This window comes from Suricata suricatta, chromosome 6 (genome assembly GCF_006229205.1).
Source record: "Suricata suricatta isolate VVHF042 chromosome 6, meerkat_22Aug2017_6uvM2_HiC, whole genome shotgun sequence".
In the NCBI taxonomy this organism is placed as follows: domain Eukaryota; kingdom Metazoa; phylum Chordata; class Mammalia; order Carnivora; family Herpestidae; genus Suricata; species Suricata suricatta.
The window spans coordinates 116,615,857-116,643,373 of NC_043705.1; the positions used below are offsets into that span (position 1 = coordinate 116,615,857).

Consider the following 27,517-nt stretch of genomic DNA (forward strand, 5'->3'; position numbering starts at 1 on the left):
TGGTCCAAATTCAGCTCATTAAAAAGTATCCTCTTTCCAAATACAATTCTTATATAACATTTAAGTTTTCCGCTTGCCCTATGTTATTTTCAAGTGCTAGTTTGTTTTTCTACACACTGTTCCCTACATTTTTTAAAGCATATTTTATTGCAGAGTGCAACAGAAACGAGCTTTTGGTCTAGGAAGCCACTGGGAAGGTAAGCCAGGAGGGAAGAGCATCACTGGTGACGCCGCGTGCCTCCTGGGACTGTCCGTCACGCTCCCACACGTGACCACTTGCCTGCCGTTCAAACCTGGGATGAGGCACAGCAGTTCGGTTCTGCCTGAACAAGTAAGTACCAGACTGAAAGTCAGACGGCTCGATGGTGTATTCTGATTTTAAAGGATTCTTGATGGAGGTCAAGCTAATGAGCAAGATTAAAATACTGGAGGCGTGCATGATTGCATTTTCTCTTTTACAAGCCTAAAAGCATCGTGGTGTGCTTCAGACCTGCTTCCTCTACCAATTTTGCATCCACATTGTCATGTCCTTCAAAAGCATACAGGGCTTGATTGGAGGATTCTACATAAGTCAGTATTTCAATGAAGTAGTTCAGAGGCAGAAATTCCACACTGAATGATGACTTGTCAATCACAGAACTCGGGGGCTTTTTCTTATTATAGTTCTGCAGCAGTCTCTTCACATGGTTCCGGGAAATAATGTTAGAACTCATAGGATGATCCCAAAGTCGACAGATCTTCTGACCTATAAGCGGGGGAAGCCGCACAATGATGCTGAATTTTAGTCTTTCATTTTTCTCTGTATTGTCCAGATCTTTCATGAGCCGTGTGACAGCTGTTTTGGTGAGAAGCAACACTCCGCTGTCAGTGTAAAGCAGCAGGTTGTGCAAAGGGAGACAGTGGACGCCCAGGATGGTGTGTAGAGTGTGAAAACCAGGAGGCAGCGGTAAAAACAGACTCCTGGTAGCTTCCAGAATCCTGGTCATGATGTGAAAGACTGTAAATTCAGCTGCACTGGCCCGCCCGCTGAGGCGGAGAGCACAGGGGTGAAGATTATGTTTCCTCCAACTGGTTTCCAGGATTTGGCAGGCGAGATCCAGCAGTTTTGAAACGTAGTCCAGAATCATCTGTTCAATTTTCTTCTTTTCTACACCCTGTAGGTGTCTCAGAAGATGGTCTTTTAGTTCAGACACCATCAGACCCATAAGCAGCCTCTGGTGGATGTGCTCCTCCTGGAAGAGATGTGTTAATCTTGGCTCCAAATTCCTTGCTTCTAGGTTGGAAATCACCTTTGCTGCATTATCAGGAATATTCCTCACATATACCATGGATCTTCTTCTTTCTGCTTTCTCTTCTGAGATCAGGCTGTGCCATTCTCTCCTGACCAGGCTGTTGTTACAGTGCAAGTGTGGCTTGGAGTACTTAACATATTCCAGTTGGAGTTCAGTTTTTCCCAGTAGCCCTTAAAACTATGCACCTGTTCATCCGTCTCAGAAGCTCTTCAAACTGCTTCAGTAAAGGTTCTTTATGGAGGCTTCATTATGTAGGCAGGATTGATTAAATCATTGGTCGCTGGGGACTGAACTCAACCTCCAGCCACCCTCTCTTACCTCTGGAGGAGAGAGGAGGGAACTAGCTGAAATTTCCGACCTTCTAATCATATATTTTGTTCTTGAGACCTGGGTGTGATTTTAAAAGACCATGTCCATGCACACATCTCACTCTGGTTGAAATGCAGAGAACAGGTTATAGGCAGCAACGACAGAGGCATAGAGGGTGGCTGATCTGTGCAGGAGGTGACAGTGGCTTAGGCTGGCCTGATGGTAGTGGAGACGTTTGTCAAGTGCAGGACTCAGAATGCTATAAAGATCAAACTGACCTGGGAATGAGCGCAGGGAAAAGTCCTGGCTTTTTAGGCTTTATTATGATGAGTGGGGTCGAGGGTGGGGTCCAGCTTTGGGAAGAGTTCTCTTTGCCCAGTTTGAGATTCCTACCAGGTAACATTATGGAAATGTCGAGTCAGCAACTTGGTGGAGTTCACAGCACAGATCAGGCCTAGCAATGCAGGTTTGGGGGTCAGAGTCGTGTGGATAACATTTGCAAGGGGACTGAGTGATATCACCGAAGGCGTGAAGACATAGAGAAGGAACCTCAGAATAGATGTTTAGAGGCTGAGCATCAATATTCCCACCTGTATAGCAGAATCATCATAGTGTCATTGGAAGGATTACATATGACTTTATATGCAAAACACTGTGAGGGGTGTTTGATAGCCATTATTCCTCTTTACTTCATTCATTGTTAGCAGGTGACCTCTCCTCCTACTTCCCTGAAGAAAGCCGAAAACAAAGGCCATCAGGAGGCCACACCCACCCCTCAAATCTGCTTGTAAGTCTATCATCCATTCTCTCTTCCTCCCAATGTCACAAAACAACAAATTCTCTTTCCTCTTTAAAGATCATTTTTCCCAACAGGCTGTCAGCTCTATCCCTCCCACCACTTCTGGGACATTGCCCTACCGGTTATGACCTTCTGTTTTATACTTTGTATTCTTTCCCCCTTTATAGGTTTTTCCTCTCAGTGTACAAGCATGAGTATATTCCATCTTTAAAAAACAAATAGTATTCCTTATTGCTTTTAATGACTTTTCTATAGAAAGTGCTTCTCTGGGGGCGCCTGGGTGGCTCAGGCGGTTAAGCGTCCAGCTTCAGCTCAGGTCATGATCTCACGGTTCGTGGGGTTGAGCCCTGCTTCGGGCTCTGTGCTGACAGCTAGCTCAGAGCCTGGAGCCTGCTTCAGATTCTGTATCTCCCTCTCTCTCTCTCTGACCCTCCCCTGCTCCCACTGTCTCTCTCTTTCTCTCAAAAAAATAAATAAATAAAGTGATTCTTTGTTTTTTATGATACATATGAAATATCAGGGAATCTTGTTAAAATGCAGGTTATGATTCAGTAGGTAGATAGAGAGTGCAAAGCTGAGATTCTGTTGAATGCTGATGCTCATGCCACTGGTCCACAGACCACGCTTTGAGTAGCAAAGTCTTGGAGCTGTGGTCCTCACCCTTGACTGTATACGAGAGTCACCTAGAGAGCCTTGAAGAATGCTCCTATCTGGGTGCCATGACTTTGACATGGGCTGTGGGCTTGGCATCAGGCTTTTACAAAGTCTCCCTAGAGGCCCCTGGGTGGCTCAGCTGGTTAAGTGTTCGACTCTTTATGTCAGCTCAGGTCATGATCTCACAGTTTGTGAGTTCGAGAACCTGGTGCTCGGGATTCTGTCTCTCCCTCTCTCTGCTCCTCCCCTGCTCTCACTTGCTCTCTCAAAATAAATAAGTAAACTTAAAGAAAATCTCCCTAGATGTTTCTAATGTGCAATCATAATTGAGGACTCCTGCTTTCGATAGGGTAGAATTACAAGGAACTTCCACCATCATATATTTCCTCAGTGCTTGAAGTTTTTACAAAGACTATGTTACCCTGGATTTAAACAACAACAGAAAAAGGAAGATGGATCAGAAGGAAAAAAAAAAGGAAAAGGGAAAAAGAAAGAAGGAAGGGGAAGAGGAAGGGATGAGGAGAAGAAGACAAGACTTTCTTGGTCAAATAAGTAAAGCACTTTCCTTCTCGATCAAATTTCCTGAAGTGTCTACTTTCTCACTTCCCATTAACACCTTGACCCTGTTCAGCTTGGCTTCTGTGCCTTCATCTCCCTAAAACTGAACTGACATTGACCACACATGTCTCAGTTCTTACCTTACTGATCTTGCTGAGATATTTAACAACGTTAGCCACCTTTGGAAGAGACCTCAGGGACTTGAGGCAACATCCTGGCACTCATATTTTTATGTTGTTTTTCTTCTTTCTTGGGCGCTATGAAAGAGAATAGCAAATTGTGAATGATTTCATGTTTATCTTTAAGTTTTTTCAAAGCTCTTGCAAAAAATTCTCTCCATGTTCAAAATCAATGTCCAACCTAAAAAAGATACGTAAAAAGAGTCAAAGCATTTTTCCCTCTTTTTTTTTAATTTTTAATGTTTTTATTTTATTTTGAGAGATAGAGACAGAGAGTGAGCAGGGGAGGGGCAGAGAGAGAGGGAGACACAGAATCTGAAGCAGGCTCCAGGCTCTGAGCTCTCAGCACAGAGCTCAACGTTGGGCTCGAACTCACAGACTGTCACAGACCGTGAGATCATTACCTGAGCTGAAGTCGGATGCTTAACCGACTGAGCCACCCAGAGGCCCCACATTTTTCCCTCTTTGAAGTAATTTCTCAACACTACAGACAAAATTCACCAGGTGTGCTTTCTCGTACAAGGGTTGAGGGGGGAGTAGGTGTGTCCACAACTGCACAGACACTTGAAAAAAAGAAGAAACATTTTTCACAAAGAACTTAATACCAGTTCAAGTCCTTCACGAAGCACATGCTAACACAGCATTCAAGGGCAGAGGAACTCTCTGAAGCAAAGGGGACATAAGAACAGGAGTGGGTGAGAAGAATGTCCCACTGCCCTGCAGGTCTGACACCTGGAAGGCAAAAAGAAGGGGCGGGACTTGGATTGGGGTAGGAGTGGAGGCAAAGCCTCAGACCACAGTGCAGCTCAGGGAAAGTCTCTGAGCCCAGAGCAGCGGTAGCCCGCTGGAGCGCCCAGGCGTGCGGAGGGCCCGCCCAGCTCTAGCTCCCCCGCCGTGCAGTCCCTGGCTGAGAGCAGCCTGCTCACGTGTGGTTTGGGGCGTCTTACGGGGGATCCGCACGGCAGCACAGGTGGATCCGCGGTGATGGGAGAGCAAGCAGCACGCCCCATGGCTGCCCAGGGCTGAAACTATATGTGCAGTTATTTGGGTAATTTTCAATACGATTGGAAAAGCAGAATAATCTTTAACGGGTTCTGAAACTTTCATCTCATTCCCTACCTTAGAAGCATCCAAGTAGGTCTAGTCTAGGCGCCTGGGTGGCTCAGTTGGTTAAGCGTCCGACTTTGGCTCAGGTCATGATCTCATGGTTCGTGGGTTGGAGCGCCACATGTGGCTCTGTGCTGACAGCTCAGAGCCTGGAGCCCGCTTCAGATTCTGAGTCTCCCTCTCTCTCTGCTCCTCCCCTGCTCAAGCTCTGTCTGTATCTCACAAAAATAAAATAAACATTAAAAATTTTTAAAAATTTAAAAAGTAGGTCTAGTCTAAAAGCAAGGAAATTGGCCCTGATTTGATAAAAGGCCCAAGATAGCCTGTGCTGCCCTCTGGAGACACGCCCATACAGGGTTTCTACCACACCATTGGCTCTTCCCCATCCGGTCTTCCTCCTGGCGCTCTGTCCCCACTGCCCAGGTTCCTGTTGGGATGGGACTTAAAGTACTAATTAATAAACTTTTTATTAATACTATTTCCTCCTCTCTTACCTCATCTCTTAACCCAGTCCCGTCGTGGGAAGTAGGACAGACATTAAAGGAACACAGTTTTCAAATCTCTCTTGTATTGCTCATCCTTGGGCCAGAGGTGGGAGTGGGGAATTTACCAGGGACTGGAACCTCGGGCCAAGGGCCAGTCTGGAGGGGACACACACAGCATCTCAGTATCTTGATCAATTCTCCTTTTTTCTCTCTTGGCTTTTGGCTTCCCAGAGAAGTTTTTCTAGTCTATGAGGACTAGAGACAGGTGAGTGTCAAATCAAGACCCCTGCCCAAAATCATCTACATTAATCCCTAGGAAAGTCATTCTGCCTTTAATGAAAGAATAATATGACCTATACCGGTGACATTGGGCAAGAGGAAGAAAGGACCGAGGCTTGAGGGGAAAGAATCAAGTCTTAGCCATGGAGCAAAGAGACAGAAGCACATTTTGAAAAGTAAAAGGACATTTTTAATTTAATCAGGCACAAAACTTGCAGACAAAATGTGAAGTGTTAGAACAGAAACCTCTAGGTAGAACAGAACAGTCCTAATCTTAAATGGCTAAAACGTATTACCTCAGTATCACTTCCTTACAGCAGCCCTTAAGTGCACAATTTTCCAGCAGGAGATGAACAATGAGTGTAATGAGAAAGATAAATGAAGGGAAATTAACCCAGACTGGATTCCTGGTCCGGATGAAAATTTCTTTCTTTGAGCACCTGAAAACAGTTTGTAGCCTGGGCCCTGTCTGGGATTTTCAGAATTTGGCCCCAGGATCTTCTGCTCCCCTGTTAAAAGGCCATTCCTCATTGAGAAAGAATGAAATCTGGCCATTTGTAGCAAAGTGGATGGACCTCAAGGGTGTCATGCTCAGCAAAGTAAGTCAGGTGGAGAAGGACAGATACCATATGTTTACATTCATAGGTCTAACAGGAGAATCTTGACAGAGGATCCTGGGGAGAGGAAGGGGGAAAAAGAGTTAGGGAGAGGGAGGGAAGCAAATCATGAGAGACTCTTGAATACTGAAAACAAACCAGGGGCTGAAGGAGGAGGGGTAAGAGGAAAAGGGGTGATGGTCATGGAGGAGGACACTTGTGGGGAAGAACACTGGGTGTTATATGGAAACCAACTTGACAATAAACTATAAATAAATAAAATAAAATAAATAAATAAAAGGCCATTCTTCGAGGCACCTGGGTGGCTCAGTTGGTTAAGCACCCGACTTTGGCTCGGATCATGATCTCATGGTTCATGGGTTCGAGCCCTGCATCGGGCTCTGTGCTGACCACTCAGAGCCTGGAGCCTGCTTCAGATTCTGTGTCTCCCTCTCTCTCTAACCCTCCCCTGCTCACACTGTCTCTCTCTGTCTCTCAAAAATAAATAAAAAACATTAAAAAAAAAAAAAAAGGCCTTCCTCAGGCTTACCCCAGACTTACTGAATCAGTCTGTAAGGGGAACTCAAATATATGCAGTTTTAACAACCACCTCAGGTGATTATTATACATGCTCACATTATAAAATCACTGCTTCTGAATTGAATAAAATCTGCCAAAGAGAGTGAAGAATGCTGACACCAGGGATCTGGGAAGAGTCTAGTTTATATTTCTATTATAGAATAATAGCAAACATTATGGGCCTTGTGTATAATTTAGGATCAGGAGAAACAGTACTCAGATCCCAGTAGCAACCTTATTTTATTTAATTTTTTTAATGTTTTTATTTTCAGAGAGAGAGAGAAAAAGAGCATGAGTGGGGGAGGGGCAGAGAGAGCGAGGGATATACAGAATCTGAAACAGGCTGTGGACTCTGAGCTGTCAGCACAGAGCCCATTGCAGGGCTCGAAGTTGGGAACAGTGAGGTCAGATCATGACCTAGGCTGAAATCGTTTGCTCAACCGACGGAGCCACCCAGGCACACCTGGACCCCTGATATTCTTGATATTCTATGATATTTGGGCAAAGTGCTGCTTCTTCTCTACTTCCTGGATGCATGGCCACTCACCTGGTGACCATATTTCCCAGCCTTATTTGCAGCTACATGTGGCCACATGACCAAGTGTGAGCCAATGGATGTGATTGAAAGACAGCACATGACTTTCAAATCATCCCTAACTTAAGTCAGGCTAGTCTCTCTGGATTTGGCTTTTCTCACATTCTGTGAATTGCATCAAGGAAATAATAGTGACTTTGATGACCGTGACAATGTTCAAAGAAATGGAGTAACAAGATGGTAGGAACATAGTTCTTGATGAGCCCTGTGGAGAAGAGTCGCTCCATCAGCTTAGATAGACTGTGATGTTATAGGAAGGAAAAATTAGCTCCCCTATTATTTAAGCCACTATATTTTTGCCTTGCCTTTGCTATTGCATCTTACTTAGACTTTACCCTAACAAACACTAAACACTACCCTTAAACAATTACCACTTAGAACCACCTATTAAACCAGACTTCTGCCTCCTTGGCAGCCAGTGCCATGTCTATCCTCCCCAACAGACACTTGGCTTCCATGGACCCTGTATCAGCAAATATCAGAAAGGGAGCTATACCTTCCCACAAAGGAGACTGTAAAAAGACATAAAGAAATACAGAAGGCCACCATGCCTGTAAGTAAAACAGATTTATGAGGCAGCTTTTTCCCTATGGCCAGTCTTCATATGACACTGGAATATACACTTTCCAGCATCTCAACAAAGAGCACACTTTTTCAATCTTTATTGGCTTTCTGGTACAAAATGTAAATTGACTTAAGGTGTTTAAGAGAGGATTTTCAGGTGTTGAAAGAGATATCATTGGGTAGACTCTTCAGTCTGCTAACAATAACAAAAAGCCAAGTACAAACTGAATGCTCTCAATTTACTAAATAACACAAATATAAACAAGTGGTTCTGAATTTTTGCACATTTAACTTATAACACTTGAACTTGTGTATTATATAAAGATGCTCTTTAACTATATTTCATGTCCTGAATTCAGACTTTCTAAAGTCTGGAAAACCAATATTCCATACTATTTATACTGCCTGTCCCAAAACTGCATTTGATTTTGCCACATTCAGCCCTAGTATAGACTTAAATATATAACTTAGTGCTGTCTATAAATATATATACCTAGAAAAAAATATATGAAAATGTTATTAGTGAGTCAGAGGGCTACATCACCAGTTACTCTGAGTTATGAGATTACAGACTATGTTTCTATTCTTTTATTCTTTGTCTATTTCTGCATTTTCAAAACTATATATAATGAGCTGATAGGTTTCTTAATTTTTTTTTTTCATTTTCTTTATTTTAGAGAGTAAGAGTGAGAAGGGGAGAAGGGAAAAGGTAGAGAGAGAGAGAATCTTTTTTTCTTTTCCTGTTTAAAAACTTAAATCCAAGTTAGTTAACATATAGTGTGATAATGGTTTCAGGAGTAGAATTTGGTGATTCATCACTTACATATAACACCCAGTGCTCATCCCAACAAGTGTGCTCCCAAATGCCCATCACCCTTTTCACCCATTCTCCCACCCAAACCCCCCCCATCAACCCTAGTTTGTTTTCTGTATTGAGTCCCTTATGATTTGCCCCCTCTCTGTTTTTATCTTATTTTTCCTTCCCTTCCCCTATGCTCATCTGTTTTGTTTCTTAAATTCCCCATGAGTGAAATCATATGACATTTGTCTTTCTCTGATTGACCTATTTCACTTAGCATAATACATTCTAGTTCCATCCACATTGTTACAAATGGCAAGATTTCATTCTTTTTGATCTCCAAATAATATCCCGTTGTGTATATATATCACATCTTCTTTATCCATTTGTCAATCATGGGCATTTGAGCTCTTTCCATGATTTGGCTATTGTTGATAGTGCTGCTATAAACATTGGGGTGCACATGCCCCTTCAAAACAGCATTGTTGTATCCTTTGGATAAATACTTAGTAGTGTAATTGCTGAGTCATAGGGTAGCTCTATTTTTAATTTTGTGAGGAAACTCCATACTGGTTTCCAGAGTGGCGGCACTAGTTTGCATTCCCACCAACAGTGCAAAAGGGTTCCCATTTCTCTGCATCCTCACCAACATCTGTTGTTTCTTGAGTTGTTAATTTTAGCCATTCTCATAGGTGTGAGGTGGTACCTCACTGTGGTTTTGTGGTTTTGATATGTATTTCCCAAGAAGGAGAGAATCTTAAGTAGGTTCCATGCTCAGCACAGAGCCTGGTTGTGGGGCTTGATCCCGCAACCCTGGGATCATGACCTGAGCTGATATCAGGAGTTGGACACTCAACTGACTGAGCCACCAGGCACTCCAATAAGCTTATAGTTTTATAGTAAAGAGGAAACAGATGTATAGGGTCTCACAACTACAGTAGGGTTTCTCATTCTCTTTGCATATCTTCTCACTTCCTACTCCTATGCCTTACACTTAATATTTACAAATATTATTTTATTTCTACATCTAGTGAACTTTATTTTTTTCTTTTAACTTCTTTATTAAGTTTGTTGCATAAAAGATATACATTCTCATATTGACAATTCTTACCATGAACAAAAGCAACAAAGATAAGGCAATAGCAAGATGTGCTTCACATATAAACAATCATGTGGTAAGAATATGAAATCTGGCCCTTTACAACAAAAAGTTAGGAAGCAAAATGTGAATAATCCCTGCATTTAGAATATACTCAAATGTGTGCACAAAGACAGTGCACCCATAATACAGCTCACTTAAATTCCTGTTTATGATGCATAATTCCTTAATCATCCACTTGTGCAAGAAGAATGAACATGAAGAAACATGAAATCCAAATTGCATTTATTTTCACAATATCAACGCTACACTCAAAATAGCAACTTCATTGAATCTAAAGGTTAAATGTTTCAAAAGCAAAAGGCGATCTTAAACTTAACCCTATGAAAGGGTCTGCAAGAACAGGTGCCTTATTTTATTCTGCTTGCAAGGAGACCAGGTCTCAGGCTGCACTTAAGCAGCACGAGCAACAGAGGACAGCAGACAGACACCACTGAGAGTAATGCCTGGACATATCGAAGTCTCGAGGTGAACCACGTTCTTTCTACTTCTATAGCAAGCCTGTTAAACAACCAACATAATGGAAGTTTCTGCCTCGTGCGACAGAATCACTAACTTAACTATACACCTATCAGAAATTTCCAAACCCCGTTCCCAAAACAATTTTAGTACACCTATTAAGTACTGTAGGTCACTTAGAAAAACAGAAATAAAACATACAACCAGTCTTTGCAAGTAAAAGTTTTTCATAACATATAAACAATGTTCAGATACAAATTCTGAACTAAATGTTTTTCCTAAATATGATATGTAATCAAGGCTTTCTTAAACAAAGACAAGTCTTACATAATATGATCTGTACAAACTTACAGTAGTGTATATTCCAAATAGAGATTTTTCCTCCTATTATGATATAATAATGTAACTCTTTTCTGAGTAAAGACATATGTTAAGGCTTAAGGTGTAAACACTTTGGAAGGCAAACAACTTAGTAAAGAAATAATCAGTCATTTAAAAATGTGTATCATCTCATAATAGGCTCCTAAATTTTCAAATTTACATGTGAGAATACATTTACATCTTAAATTTCTAGGAAAGACACAGGCTTTATATAAAAAAGCAGCAAAATTTAAACCCACCAATTTATTGAAAAAGCCATTACTTTTATTAGAAACAAATAATGCTTCTCAAGATGTTGGCAACAGGTCAAAGTATAGACGTAGACTTCGTACAGTGTATTTCTCCCTTTAATCATATTCCAGAAGGAGGTGGAATACCTCCTTGGCTGTGGGAAGCAGAAGTATTTGACAGACTGTGTAAACTGGTCTCCTTGTACACAAACCATGCATTTCCTCCCCAAAGTATCATATTCAGAAAGCCAAAGATCACGAACACATTTAGGGATCCCATACTAGTCACAGAGCCAAAAGAACATGTCACTTCTTGCTGGTTACAAGGTGGAAGTTCCTTGACAATACTGTGACCAGTCGCTATTTTAATATCTGTAAGAGCTTTGGCCCAGGCTGAAGTGCTCACCAACCACAGAAAAGTGGCCACAAGAGTAACAACAAAGTCAATCATGGGAAGTTTTCGACTATCCCGATACAGATTCGTATCACCAACATAGAGCAGGAGGGCAGCTAAGCAGTACAGGAAGACAAAGACTGCAAACGTAACGTAGAACTGCGCAGAAGAAGAGTAATCTCCAATTAGGACGTAATTTTTCCAATTTACATCACACACGTTTGCATCCGGAAATGCCTGAATTAATGCTTCATTCAACCTGAATGGATAGCCAAAAGCAGCTGTGATCGTTTTAGTTTCATTAGGTTTAGAACAAGTCACTTGAATTTCTGTTTTGCCCTTAAAACCTCCACAGGTGGCAAAAGCAAAGATAGAAGACACCCACTCGAGGACCTTGATGAAGCCGAGCGGCTCCTTGAGTGGGCTGATGTTGAGCTGGAAGGAGGACATCCTCTGAGGGAAGGAGAGAGAGAGTCAGGACAGGGCGGAGGAGGAGGCGAGCCATCTAGTGAACTTAAACATGAACTTTAAAGTGGCCTTTTATTAATATATGGTGTCATTTATAATTAAACTTGCTTAAATACTCTAAATTCAATATATTCCTTTTACTTATCCTTCTAAATAGCAGAACTTACTATATGTTTAGGAGAGTAATAAATCCAATGGATTAAAATTGTATATTTTGTAAATTTTAAGTTCTGTTAAACATTTCAATGCTTTTTACAAGCTTTGTACACCTATCTTAATCTTTTCAACTTAAAAAGTCACGACTCTAAAATTAAAAACTCAAGTATACATTTTAAGATGGAATCATGAGGCTAATGTATCAGATCTTCTAATAAGCTAAATTATCTTAACTATTACAAATATTTTAAGTATAAAACATAGTCAAATCCCAAGTTAATGCAAAACAATTTATATCATTGGTTGTTAATTCATTATTTCTATACATAAGGGTCAAATGAGAGAGTTATATTATCCAAGCCAATTGAAACTATTATCACAAGTAAGTTGATTTAAACATCCCCCAAATAAACAGCATTATCTGCTTAGTAGCTGATATTGACCAAAAAGTTTTGACCAACACACTTCAGGAGCAGCCAACATTTAGAGCAACTTTTCTTACAACACTGAGGTAGCCTGAGCCTTATTTTATGGACTGATCTCAACGGCCCCATTCCTGAGATTCAGGTTACATATTACCTAATACTCATTTAGGATTTAGTTCATTTATTTACTCCTTGATTCTACTATTAATTTTTTTCATGTTTTTCCTGCTGGGAGAATATTCTTACAAATATTTTAATGATATCGGTTAGGCTGTGTATATCTTTTCTATTTCTGTGTCAGGCTAGTAATAGGTTTCCCAGTGGTCTCTTACCATCACTACCACTCTTCTTTCGGTTACCATCTGATAGCAGTGGCCTGGGTTAAGGATACGTTTCATAGGTCTCTAGAGGAGGTGCCTTAATGTTTCCCAGCCCTCTTGGGCCCTGCTCTTGCATGGTATGCCTTAGCCTGTGCAGGACTAGTCTTAGATGACTTGGGTTGAGTGGTCCTGGCCTGAGGTTTACAGTGGGAGGGTTGGGATGGGCATGGTTTGGGCTGAGTGGGTTTGGGTGGAGAGGGTTTAGCATGGGAGGGCCGGTGCTCGGTGGGTTTTGTTTGAGTGGGCTTCGGTTGAGAGGGCACAGGTTGAGAGTGTTTGACCTGGGAAGGATTGAGCTGACTGGGTTTAAACTGAGAGCTGGGCAAACATTTGCTATTGGACCTGGGATAGGATCCCATTTGGAAGGCTGGATTTAAAGGCCCATCCTGTGTCTTCAGTTTGGATCCTTGAGGAGAAGCAGGTCTTACAGGTTTTTGTGTGGCTCCTGTTGGTTGAAAGGCCTGAGAGTAAAAACCTTCAATATGAGATGTTGTTTTCATAGGTTTCCCAGTTGCCCTTGGTGGCTGTGTTCTATGGACATAGGCTTGCTTAGGCTGTGGCTTCCCAGCTGCTTCTGCTGGCTGCAAACCCGGGGAGTGGGAGTGACCTCCCTGGGAGACCACTGCCCCAGACCTTTCAAGAGCTCCCATTGTCTGTGGTCTCCTGGGCCAGGCCTGTAAATGCTGAGACACGAGTCTTGGTGGTCTTCCAATTGTTTTAGTCATGGGATGTCCCCAAGCAGTTCCTGAAAATTTCGTGAATCTTTCAGGTGAATAAAATCTCTGGGGTTGGAGGCACCGAAACCCAAAACTCTTACCTTGACCATAGGCCCTTGTTTTATGAAAGGGCCAGGGACGGAACCACTTTGACCCCTGCTCTGACCAAAAGTGGGAGCCCATAGCCCAGGGGGCTTTCAAGGAAACATGGTTAAAGTTACCCCCAATTCTGCCTGGTAAAAGACAGGAATTTTCCCGATGAGGCATGAATGCTGGGGGCAGGTAGAAATTCTGGAGATTCTGTATAGCCCCAGGCTCTCTTACAGACATCACAGCTGGGCTGTCACATGAGCTTTCTGACTGACTATGTCTTTGTTGTCTCTCATCATTAACTGTTCCAGACAAATTTTCACTAGTGGGAGTTTGAAGCCCCTGAACATTCTCGAAGTCTTCGTCTACCTGGATTCCCAGCTCCCTGGCCAGGGAGCCCATGTCCTCCATGGACACACATCTGAGTGAAGAGGACATCACTTCCTGGAGAGCAGCTTGAAGACCCCCAATATTCTTCCCGCTCTCCCCAGCTTCTTCCCCTTCCCAAAACAGTAGTTGTGATGGCTTCAACTTCAGAGCCCTCTGGAAAAGCTGTGTCTCTTCACTCTTCTGGGCCTGAGGACTGAGGACAAAGTAGAATCTCTCCATGGCAGCTTCTCCTAAAAACATGAGCAAGTCCCACTCCTTCTCACCTAGGTAGTCAGTGAAAAAAAACACAGCTGAGGAAACTTCCACCAAGAAACCAAACTGAGTCCAAAACCTTTCTAGATCTCCACGAAGATTGGCCAGAGCAACAGGCTTTTGGAACACACTAGGATTTTCCTTTAGACCATCACTATCAGGAAAATGCCACATTATCTCTACCAGACCGTCAGAGATTTGCCGGGGCAACACTGGAACAGTAAAATCCTGATGGAGAAAGATTTTGTGTGATTTTAGTTGGTCAGGGCTAAGCAGCATGTTGAGGATTCTGGACTTGGAGAAGCTACAGTATCCGAGGCGCACAAAAGAGATGACAGGTATTTTCATGAGAGTCAGACAGTTTTCTGTATCCCCTGTGGGGCCTCCTGAAGACTGTGTTGACCATTTCTTCACAATGCCCTTCATGGCCCCCAGCATTAAGATGCTTTTGTTGTTTTCTGCATCTGGCAGGAGCAGGGGAAGAGCAAACCGGCACTGATACATGTTTGACATGACTTCGCGTTGCAACGAGCTCTCTGAACAGAGCATAGAGGCACAAAGAACATCAAAGGGATTAATGGTTTGTATGTCTCTAATTTCCAGATTCTCCACTCCGGCCAGCAGTTCCTCTTCGTTACCCTCACGTGGAACCTTGTGTCTGAGGATCGTATCTCTGGCTGTCACATCCAGCGCTTGAACTTTCATCAGGAAATTCCAGGCTAAGTCTCCTGGAGTCTCTGGTGTCCACATACATCCTCGATCTAAGGAGAATTGTTTGACAACATCTGGCAGAAGCTTTCTGCTCCTATCCATGTTCAAACATGACAGGACATCTTTACACACCTTTTTTCTTTCTGTGGGGAAAAAAGATATTTCGTGAATGTCACATTCAGAATCTAAGCTGCCTTCACTGACTTAAAAATCAATAAGTAATTGACTTTTTCACTGTAAGAAGATGGAATGATACAAATAAAGTGAAAGTTCCCTTTTGCCACTCTGCCAATTCCATTTTCCTTCTAAGAGATGCCAAAATGTTAGGTATGCTTGCTTCCCATCCTTTTTCTATGCAAGTACGTAAGTAATGCATGCCTACAGAGAAATATGTTGTTTGGTTCAGTGGATGCTATTTTATTTTTACATAAATTGTATTATACTAAACAAATGATTCTTCAACTTCTTTTCATTTAATGGTGTTCTTTGCAAATACCTTCCAAGTCAGTTTGTATAGAGATTGACTTAATTTATTTTTAGCTAATCCACCGTACTCCATACTTCATGATTTGGATGGAGCATTACTTATTTAACCATGGTCTACTAAAAATCATTTAGGTTTTCCAATCTTTTGGTGAATATTTGTATGCAGTGATGAAAAAACCTTATTAATGTTTCATGATATGCATGTATGAGGATTCTCTAGGTTGATACTGACTTTCCAAAGAATTTTTTAGGGGTGCCTAGGTGGCTCAGTTGGTTAAGCCGCCAACTTCAGCTCAGGTCAGGATCTCACAGTTCGTGGGTTCGAGCCCCAATTCAGGCTCTGATTCTATGTCTCCCTCTCTCTCTGACCCTCCCCCGCTCACACTCTGTGTGTGTCTCTCTCTCAAAAATAAATAAACATTAAAAAATATTTTTAATTAAAAATATTTTTTAATGTTTATTTTTGAGAGAGAGTGCATACAGGGGAGAGGTAGAAAGACAAAGACAAAGGATCCAAAGCAGTCTCCATGCTGTGAGCAGAGAGTCAAATGCAGGGTTAAACTCACAAACAGTGAGATCACAACCTGAGCTGAAATCAAGGGTCTGTTGCTTAACTGACTGAGCCACCCAGGTGCCCTGATACTGGTTTCTTTCTTTCTTTCTTTCTTTCTTTCCTTCCTTCCTTCCTTCCTTTCTTTTCTTTCTTTCTTTCTTTCTTTCTTTCTTTCTTTCTGTTTTTTAATTTTTTAATTTTAAAATTAAAATTTTTTAATGTTTATTTATTCCTGAGAGAGAGCGAGCAAGAGCAAGCATGAGCAGGGGAAAGGCACAGAGAGAAAGAAGGAGACACGGAATCCAGAGCAGGCTGCAGGCTCTGAGCTGTCATCACAGAGCCCAACATGGGTCAACTCACAAACCCTGAGATCATGACCTGAGCCAAAGCTGGACCCTCAACCAACTAAGCCACCTAGGCACCCCTGATTTCTTTCTTAAATGTATCTCTTGCTACAGTTTGAAGAAATGAAATATTTTATGTCCATTAAAGTTTTCTCAGAATTTATGTGCTATACCTACTTTCTCCTAATCTTCCATTTTCTAATATACCTCCTAGCCATCTCAGAGCACTATACAGAGAGAGTGCTTAGTAGAGAAAGAAGATCAGAAAGCACTTTTCTACTCCTGGTAGATGGCAAACGAGCATCAGCTTCTTGGATTTTTTATAAAAATAGCCAGGAAGAAACAGCAGAAGTGAGAGGAAAGTGTGGCTTTCAAGGATTAGCAAAGATAACTCTAGGAAATCCTTGGACAGTCTAAAGGTTGCTTGAAGTGGAGTGTGTGTTGGGGTAAGAGGTGAGGGAGGAGCGGGGGTGAGTAAAAAGTGTTCCCAGGGGAGGTGGTGAGAGGCTAGACTGCAGGAAAGCTTCTAGGTGCCACTCTTGCCTATCACCTGTCTTGCCTTTGGACAACAATCCTCTGTTTCTTCAGCACAAAAACTAGTGCCCACAAAGCCCAGGCCACCATACTAGAACTGACAAGATGAGGACTTGTCAGTCTCCCTGACTACTTACGGAGCTCATCTGGGACACCACACCAAGATGCAACAGAGTAAATAAATCTTGCACATAGCAGCAATGATGCAGTCAATATGCACAGAAATGGATAAAAAGAAAAAAGTTAAGAAGCAATGATATCTAGACCCCAATATATTTTTGTGAACTTAAAATTTATAAAAATAGCCCACCTACAGCAAAAAGAAATGATTTTAGCTGCCACCCACTGAAAGGAGAATTTTGAATTAGAGTCCAGTTAGGTTATTTGGAAATGAACAACAGGCAAAAAAAAGCTAAGACTCTTTGGAGATATTTAACAATCCAGAGTCTCTACAACCTATCATACACAATATTTAGGACATAATCCAAAGTTGACAGACATAGAAAGAAACAGAAACTATAACCCATACTCCATCAATGGAAACTTACCCAGATGTTAGATTTAGGATGTAAGAATTTTACTTTATTTTTTGTAATGCGTATTTATTTATTTTGATAGAGAAAGTGAGTGTGTGTGAGCAGGGGAGGGGCAGAGAGTGACGGAGAGAGAAAATCCCAAACAAGCTCTGTGCTGTCAGCACAGAGCCTGACATGGGACTCAATCTCATGAACTGTGAGATCATGACCTGAGCCAAAATCAAGAATCAGACACTTAACTGACTGAGCCACCCAGATGCCCCTAGGACATAAGAATTTCAAAGCAGCTGTCTTATCTACTCATAAGAATATAAAATAAAATAACTCATAATGAATCATTAAATAGGAATCCCAGGAAAAAATAGAAAATATTTCCAAAGTAGAAATTCTAGAATTAAAAATCACAATATCTAAATTTTTAAAAAATCAGTAAACGGACTTAACAGCAAATTGGAAGTGACAGAAGATGGTCAGTATACTTAAGGATACATCAATGGAAATGATCCAATCTGATGAATAGAGAGGCAAAAATATTAAACAAAAAATAGATAAAGCCATAGAACCCATAGAACAATATCAAAACCTTTAACGTACATGTACTCGAAGTGTCAGAAAAAGAGGAGGGAACAAATGGGCCAGAAAACAATATTTGGATAAATAATGGCTGAAGATTTTCCCAATTTGGTTTTTAAAAAAAAGTTTTACAGGCTCTCCGCATGGATCCACTGTGTTGGTGAAGTCTGTGAGCCGGAGCTTAGGCTCAGCCAGCCTAAACTCGTCATAAGCCCTTTGCTTTTGCATGCGTGACTCGATCTCCCTGGCAGTCTCTGGTTTTTGGGGGTGATATTGGAAACTTGGGTATGACAGGGAAGCTAAGCACTGGGGTCATAGCCAGAGGGGACAGGACTCTCCAAAAAATATTTTATGGTTCATTTTTGTTTGCTTTCTTTTTAGGGTGGGAGATAATAGTGCATATGTGTGTGAATGATCAGCTAGAGAAGATCATGGAGACAATTAAATAGAGAAAAAGAACCCATGCAGGAGAGGGAAAGAAATGTAGGAGGTAAGTCCTTGAGGAAGGAGAGGGGACAGAATCCAAGCAAAGGTTTGCTGTTTGATGGGGTGCGAGGAGAGGCGACTCACAGAGGCTGACAGAGGATGGTGTGAAAATGATGAGATCTTGATTGCTTTGATTTTGCTCATTCAGGTACAAGGCAAGGTTGTGGGCTACAGGGGTGGGGATGGGGTGGGTGGGTAGAAGGTAGAGTTTAGGGGCGATGGATGAAGTCGTGGGGCAGAATTTGGGGAAATGGGGAAGTGAACATGCTAGAGAAATCTCATGGGATTGCAGCGACGCTGAGTTTAGGGAGGAGAGTCTTCCCAGCGGGCTTCTGGCTGGCTTAGCCTTCAGTGGAACCTGGCCTCACATTTACCCCGGAAATGGGGGCTGGAGCTGCCTTCACTGCGGACATTGGACCTCTGACCAATCTGAAAACATAACTATGAGCCTGTTAGCAGGGAAGGGGCTGGGCGGGCTTTGGGGTCGGCAACTACAGTGCCGCCATCCTTCGCCAGACTGGTAAGTAAAGAAGGACATTCTCGTTTTAACTTACACTTTTCTATTATTATTAGAAATGTTGGGGGGGTTCCCCATTTTGCTTGGTTATTTAATATTTTATCTTTTATGAATTGGCTGTTCAAATATTTTACCCCATTTTTCTATTTTCAGACTGACCTTTATGAGCTATATTTATATATTCAGGATAGCAATCCTTAATCTATTTTATTTATTTCCAAATATATTTTTCCAATTATCATTTGAGTTTCTTCTTTGGTTATGGTGTTTTACATGTGCATATGTTTCTAGTCTTTTCATCTAAATCTGTCAATCTTTCTTTCTTTCTTTCTTGAGTATCAAGTTTAAAAAGAGTGCCCCCAGGTTATCCTGTGGTATCACGCTTTAAAGGAAAACCCCAAGATTTTATAAATATTTATATATTTTTATAGTAATTTTATTTCATTATACATACATAGATATATATTTCATCCAGCTGGAAACTGTTATACAGTATGAGGTAGAGATTTGATTTCCCCCCATGTTTAGCCATTTGCCTCAATGTAGTTTCGATCATGTTATTTTTCAAATACTATCAGTGTTCTCCCTACCCTTCTAACCTCACCTCCAAACAATGTCCAGATTTCCTATCCTGGCCTTCAAAGTGTTCAGTGGCCTGACTCTTTTTTTTTTCCTTCCAGATTTCATGGACGCTGTGTTTTTTCTACTCATTTTCAAGCTGTTTTCAGCTGAGACCTGGATGGTATGGAAAGCCCTCTCTCTAGCTGTAAACCAAACCCTAATCCTGGGTCTGGGGAAACAACAGACTGGAAACCTGGATATGATGGAGTATAAAAACATAAGGAGAGGCCCCTGAGTGACTCAGTCAATTAAGTGTCTGACTTTTGATTTTGTCTCGGGTCATGATCTCACAGTTTGTGGGATCAAGCCTCGGATTGGGCTCTGTGCTGACAGCATGGATCCTGCTTGAGAGTCTCTCTCTCCCTCTCTCTGCCCTTCCCCTGCGCTCCCTCTCTCTTTCTCAAAATAAATAAACTTAAAAAAAAAAAAAAGAAGGAAATCTTGATGTTTCCCATGACATAAATGGAGCTACAGAGTATTATTCTCCGTGAGACAAGTCAAAGAAAGACAAATACCACATAGGGGGAAAAAAGAGAGAGGCAAACCAAGAACCAGACTCTTAACTACAGAGAACACACTGATGGTCATCAGAGGGAGGTGGGTGGGGTGTTGGGGGAAACAGGGGGTGGGGATTAAGGTATGTACTTGTGATGAGCAAGGGGTGATATATCTAAGTATTGAATCACTGTATTGTACGCATGAAACTAATATCACACTGTATGCTAACTGGAATTTAAATAAAAACTTACAAAAGTATGTGTAAGATTGGGAAACCATATGGAAAAAATGAAAGGAGCTTTAAAAAAATATATTGAGGGGCGCCTAGGTGGCTCAGTCAGTTAAGCATCTGACTCTTGATCTCAACTCAGGTCATGATCTCAGAGTCATGAGGTCAAGCTTTGTGTTGGGCTCCATGCTGCGTGTGGAACCTACTTAAAAAAAATTTTTTTGAAGGGCACCTGGTCGGTTCAGTCGGTTAAACATTCAACTTCAGATCAGGTCATGATTTCACTGTTCATGGGTTTGAGTCCCTCATCAGGCTCTGTGCTAACAGCTCAGAGCCTGGAACCTGCTTCAGATTCTCTCTCTCTCTCTCTCTCTCTCTCTCTCTCTCTCTCTCTCTCTCTGTTCCTCCCCCACTCAAGCTCTCTCTCTCTCTCTCTCTCTCTCTCTCTCTCTCAAAGATAAATAAACATTAAATTTTTTTGAAAAAAAAAGTTTTACAGATTCTGCAAATCCTAAGGAAGATAGAAACAAAGAAAATCATATCTAACCATCTGAGTCAACTGCTAAAAATATTTTAAGGAGAAAAGATAACAGGGAACAATGATAAAATAACTGCAGACTTAGCATCAGAAACAATGGAAGCCAAAAGACAGGAATGGCATCCAGAAAGTGCTGACGGCAGAAAAACTGTCAGGGGCGCCTGGGTGGCTCAGTCGGTTGAGCGGCCGGCTTCAGCTCAGGTCATGATCTCACGGTTGTGGGTTCGAGCCCCGCGTCAGGCTCTGTGCTAACAGCTAGCTCAGAGCCTGGAACTTGCTTCAGATTCTGTGTCTCCCTCTCTCTCTGACCCTCCCCTGCTCGCGCTGTCTCTCTCTGTCCCTCAAAAATAAATAAAAGACATAAAAAAAAATTAAAAAAAAAAAAGAAAAACTGTCAATATCTAACAAAAATATCCTTCCGGAATGAAGGCAAAATAAAGACATTTTTCAAAAAGCAAAAACTAAGAGAATTTCCTACTAATGGACTTACACTAAAAGAAATTTAAAAAAGAAATAATAAATAAACAGTCTTCCAGCTAAAGGGAAACAATATCACATGAAAAGTTACATCTTCAGGAAGAAAGGGCACAGGAAATGATAAATATTCCTACCACGGGATGAACTCAACTGTAAGCTGGAAGGCAAGGGGGCTGATTGCTACAGTCTCCACACAAGTTGACCTTAAGCCTTCCTGAGACTTAGATTCCACACTGTGGTATTTTTTTGTCATGAAATTTAACATAATAAAAAACCATGATGATTCTTCTCCTTTGATTCAGATACATTTGGGTTTTTTTTTTTTTTTCAGTTCTTAGCTGCATAAATATTACAGAGGAAAAAGACAGAGGTTGGCCTCATGCCTCCAGTCAACTAGATTGGATTGGCTAGTTATTAAAATTACATTGCAAGTCAGAACTGCATTGTTACTGAGAATTTTCTTGAACTGTTTTGCTAACAGTTTTAAAAATTAAAAAAAAAAAAAAATAGCCCCAGTTAATGGCTTTCTGCAATATTACTTTGAAAGAAGTGGTATCTATTTTTTCCAACTATTGAATTTGTGCTGTCTTTGTGTGACATACTTTGGCCAACAGAATTTTGCAGAAGTGATGATGTTATGGGTTGAATTGTGCTTCCCCCCGCCCCTCAAAAAATTGTGTTGAAGTTCCCAGTACCTCAGAATGTAGCCTTATTTGTAAATAAGATCTTTACAGAGGTCAAAATACAATGAGGTCATTGGGTGAGCTCCCATCCAGTAAGACTGATGTCCTTACAAAGGGGAAATTTGAAAACAGAGACATGCGTGGAGGGAAAATGTTTTGAAGACACACAGAGAGAAGATGGTCATCTAAAGCCAGGGAATAGCTGAGGCTACCAGAAACCAGAGAAAGAACTAGAACAGCTCCTTCCCTAATGTCTGCAGAGAGGCCTTGACCTTGCTAACAACTTGGTTTCAACTCTGGCCCCCATAACTGTGAGACAATAAATTTCCCTTGTCCTAAGCCACCCTTGTGTAGGACTTTCACAAGCCCTAGGAAACTAATACAGATGGCATGACAGTTCTGAGTCTAAGCCTTCTTTTCTATCTTTCCCTCTCTCTCTCCCTCTTGCCTTCTATTATTTCTCTGTCCTCACTATAAGAATATGCCCCACCTAGCCTGAGAATGAGTCCAGACTAGCCTGCTAGAAGATGACAGACTAGTCTATAGGCAGCTGACCACAGATACATGAGGAACTCCAGGAAAGATCAGAACTGCCCAGCCAACTACAGACACATGAACAATAATACACACTGTCTGAAGCAACTGAATTTTGATAAGCTTTGTTATGCAGCACTTTTGGTACACTAAATACTGTACCAAAATGATACAGAAAAGATCATACAATGTAAACAGTAACATACAAGAAATACATCATAGTATTAGAATGTTACCTATGGGATAAGGGGATTAGGGAATAAAGAAAAAATGAGATAAACAGATAACAGGGACTTTTTACAGTATAATGATGATACTATGCCATGAATAATTAACTCAACCCTACACAGTAAGAAAAATATGTCAATAAATTTTAAAAAATTAAGAATGAGGCCTGGGTTGCCTGGGTGGCTCAGTCATTTAAGTGTCTGACTCTTGATTTTAGCTCAGGTCTTGATCTCAATTTGTGAGATCAAACCCTGTGTCAGGCTCCGTGCGAACAGTGCAGACCCTGTTTGGGATTCTCTTTCTCCCTCTCTCTCTGCCCATCCCATGCTCATGCTCATGCTCGCTCGCTCGCGCTCTCTCTCTCTCTCTCTCTCTCTCTCAAAAGAATGAAATATTGGGGAGCATGTTGGCTCAGGCAGTTAAGGACCCAACTTCAGCTCAAATCATGATCTCATGATCATGAGTTCGAGCCCCACAGGGGCTCTGTACTGACAGCTCAGAGCCTGGAGCCTGCAGCCTGCTTCAATTCTGTGTCTCCCCCTCTCTCTGCTCTTCCCTCACTCATGCTCTGTCCCTCTCTCTCAAAAATAAACATTAATAAAAATTTTAACTGAAAAAAAAGATTTAAATATTGTCATTTGCAATGATGTGGATGAAGCTCTTAGAGTACATTATGCTAGGTGAAATAACTCAGAGAAAGACAAATACCATATAATTTCAATCACATGTGGAATTTAAGAAATAAAACAGATGAACATGGCGGGGGGATAAATAAAAAAAAAAGAGAGAGGAAAACAAACCACAAGAGACTTAAAATAGAGAACAAAGTGAGTGTTGATGGAGGGAAGTGGGCAGGGGATGGGCTAGATGGGCGATGGATATTGGAGGGCACTTTCATGATGAGGACTGGGTGTGTATGTAAGTGATGAATCACTGAATTCTACTCCTGAAACCAATATTGCACTGTGTGTTAACTAACTACAATTCAAATAAAAATTTGAAAAGAAAAAAAATTGTGTTGTGGGTTAAATTATGTACCCCTCAAATTCTTGTGTGGAATTCCTACCTCCCCCCACCCTAGTGCCTCAGGATGTGATATTATTTGAAAATAGAGTCACTGCAGATATAGTTAGTTAAGATGAGGTCATTAGAGTGGCCTCTAATCCAATATGACTAATGTCCTTATAAAAAAGGGAAATTTGGACCTAGAGAAATACACCCAGGGAGACAACTATGTGAAATGAGGGCAAATGAGAGGCATATTTTTATAAGCCAAAGAATGCCGAAGATTTCCAACAAGCCGCCAGAAACTAGGAACAGATTCTCCTTTACAGCCTTCAGAAGTAACCAACCTTGATTTCAGACTTCTAGCCTCCAAACTGAGGTGCCAGATTTCTGTGTTGTTTACTGTTTAAGCTGCCTCCTTCATGGCACTTTGTTACAGCAGCCGGAAGCATGTGATGAGGAGGACATTACTGCTCTCCCACGGAGAACTGGATGCTGAATCTCCACAACTTGGACTGAGTGTGAGATGACAGCTATGTTTCCCTTCTTTGCTCAGAACTTGGTGATATTTTTCATACACAATGTCTCTCCAAGTGAAGCATTTCTAATATTTTTGAATTTTCATTCAGAAATATTCCAATTCAAGATACCAATATAATTTCCCTTATCAAGATGATAATTTATGACTGGATCAAGCCAAGTACCAACATTTTGGGATCTTATCCAATTATTACAAGCTCCTCTCTGATTTTCACTTCAGTAGTTAGGCCCATAGTATCCAGATCCCTCCGACTGGTAACAAAAGCACTAAAATGACTTCAAAGGCTTAATTTGAGCCAATAGAAGGTAACCCCTAAAATTAGTGGGTAGCAACTTATATGTATCATGGAGGTGACTGCAGAAACCTATAAGATGACAGTCAGTATTTATTTTTGCTTATACTGTCTGTCATTTGTAGGGCCTAGGACTTCCTATCAAACCCGCCCGGAAGAAAATTCCAAACTAGAGAGGCACAAGGAATTTCTGAGTAGCTGCTTTTCTAGTGCTTTCCTTACCCCTTCTCCCCATTATGTCATGGAAACCTAAAAAGAAGTTGTTGCCTAACTATCGCATAGTATTGCCATACCTTCCATCCTTTCCTCCTCCTCCTTGTCCTCCTCCAATGACATTCCGGTTTCTGAATCCTCATAATTCTGTTCTTCATCAGAGAACTGGGAGGTTTCTGGGTATGCAGGGCCCTCTTTGCCATCATAGACACTATGCTCTAAATCGCTGGAATCCTCTTCTTCCACAGAGATTTTTACATCTTCAGAGTGTCCAACAAATTCTAAATATTCCTCTTTTCCTAAGTACAAAGAATCATCTGGCTCCTCATATCGCTGTCCATCCTGTATATACTTGATAGTTGCTGGAATTTTGTATTTAACGTTCTCAACTAAATGAGGCGATATGACTTTCCCTGTGTTGTATTCCTCCTCGTTTTCCCTTGAGGACCCAACAGCTTCCTTATAACTAGTTTTCGTGTCCCTGAGGGATTCAGAGATTCCCATATCCAGATGTTCCTTCTCTTTGAAGAACACTGTGATTTCAGGATTCTCGGCCTTTTTCTCTCCAGAGGAAAAAATATCTTCTGAATTCTTGCTTATCCCTATAGATTGAAGAGGTTCTATATCCTCATGTTCTAAAAATTCTGAAAAGAACAAGGAAGTTTGGGGGGGTTACTTTGTTTTTCCAAATTAACAAAAAAATTGTATAATAACTGGAGTTTCCAAGATATTTTATAATAACTTGAGCATCATCTCTCTTCTTTATTTCAAAAGTGGAGGGTAGGAATACCTTGCATCTCCCCGATAAATAACAAGTCAACTGTCCTACTTTCTTTCTCTGGAAAAAATCAGCTCACATTCCTACCTTGCTCAAAAGTTTGGCTCTTCACAGCAAACTCAAAGAGTACATGAGTGAAAGAGAAAATCTGAGTCCTATACATAGTGCTTACTTGTGAATTTACTGTGACACAATCCAAGTCAGATTTCCTAGAGCCATTGCTGATGAAATCTGATCCTCATAATTTCTAATCAGGAAGCAAATAGCTCTAATGTGGAATCATAAGTTCTAGAAATAATAATATCTATTTCTCTAAGCATATGGGTCTTGTCCTCTACATTAGGGACTGCTAACGTGAACCTTTTTATCTGTACCTCTACTCTCTAATATATCTTGAAATAATCTTCAACATTTTTTTGATTTTTAGAAAAAGGAGCTACACCTGCCTCTAATGGTAATGTAGAGAATCACTAAAAAATCCATTCTGGGGTGCGCTTGGGTGGCTCAGTTGGTTAGGCGTCAGGCTTCGGCTCAGGTCATGATCTCATGGTTGGTGAGTTGGAGCTCCGCCTGGGGCTCTGTGCTGACTCAGAGCCTGGAGCCTGTCTTCTGATTCTATTTCTCCCTCTGACCCTCTTCTGATCGCTCTCTCTCTCTCTCAAAAATAAATAAAACATTAAAAAAAAAGAAATAAGTCATTAAAAAAATCCATTCTGGAAAAATTACTCCCTCACCTGCCACTAATTATCTTTAAACATTGAAGCATTAGCCTTTGAATTGTTTCAGAAAAGTAGGCTTCCCCAGGTATGCTTATCACAGAAAAAGATGAAGTTACTGATCCACCATTTACGTGTGCTAAAAAGCATTTTTCTGCTATTTCCAAAATGGCTATACTAAATGAAAGATATCGCTTTGGGGCTTGGGGTTGTTAAATATCCATGAATTTACTTACTGAATAATAACCAGTTTATACTAGCACTAAACACTGCGAGTTTGGGATACAGTTTGAACAAAAAGCTATCAATCCCCTAAACCAATAAAATACATTGTTCTCCAAAAAAAAAAAATTATTCTCTGTTTTTAAAATCCTGAACACTTTTCCCCTTTATCATATGTTAGTGAAAATTATCTCCAGAAGATATACAAATGAAAACAGAAGGCAATAATATTTTTTCAGGAAATCTGCCTTGTCACTCTTACCCCCAAAAAAGTACAGAAATCCAACTTACCGTGCTGTAAGCCACAAACGGTAGCTGACTCTGGAAAAGTACTAAGTAAATATTTGAGAAAATGCTGACAGCTCACCTCTCCCCTTTTTTGTATCAAAATTAACAGCTTTCGACTTTTCCTCAGGGGATCTGCAACATTCTCCAGAGTCTCATACTCTTCCTCAGAAATCAGCCCCCGGGAGGTTAATGTATCTAAGACAGAATCAGGATCTAGTTGGAGGATTTCAAGTATCTTTTTCCGTTCTCTTTCTACGATCTCTGAAGAAACACTGCTGGCAGCCATTGTTCTTGTGTCCTCTAGACCAGGAAATGGATTACGAAACCGGTCCAACAGTAAATAAATACAAGTTCTAAAAACATGGCAGAGTAATTCTATTTGGCAAAGATTAAACAGGTCAAAGATACCTAGCATTGGAGAGGGCAGGTACAAACAAGCCAAGGCAGTGGGGCAAGGTCGGGGTGGGGGTGAGGGGAGCCCTAAACCCACCCAGGCCTGCCTCCCTACGGATTATCTGCTCTTTTGATGACTTGACTCAGTCTCACCTTGACTCACCCCAGGGCCAATTCCTCTGAGACGTTTACCTTGAAATTTAGTTTGGACTAGGCATTCCTTGCT

The 27,517-nt window shown here is 41.2% G+C and overlaps 2 protein-coding genes across 2 annotated transcripts; both read right to left on the minus strand.

The window, feature by feature from the left end:
• Positions 1-455: 455 nt before the first annotated feature.
• LOC115293533 (gamma-secretase-activating protein-like) lies at positions 456-4,801 on the minus strand. The gene is given in 3 exon segments (XM_029941270.1): positions 456-1,435; positions 1,438-1,477; positions 4,739-4,801. Coding segments are annotated over 3 exon segments (1,083 nt in total).
• A 5,361-nt stretch (positions 4,802-10,162) lies between these two features.
• On the minus strand, positions 10,163-27,192 carry CARD6 (caspase recruitment domain family member 6). Its single transcript, XM_029941498.1, has 5 exons — positions 26,902-27,192; positions 24,975-25,538; positions 17,061-17,069; positions 13,276-15,149; positions 10,163-11,871 (listed from the first exon to the last, which is right to left on the minus strand). Exons 1-5 carry the CDS (start codon positions 27,182-27,184, stop codon positions 11,146-11,148), a joined length of 3,456 nt encoding a protein of 1,151 aa, XP_029797358.1. The 5' UTR covers positions 27,185-27,192; the 3' UTR covers positions 10,163-11,145.
• Between the last annotated feature and the right edge of the window lie 325 nt (positions 27,193-27,517).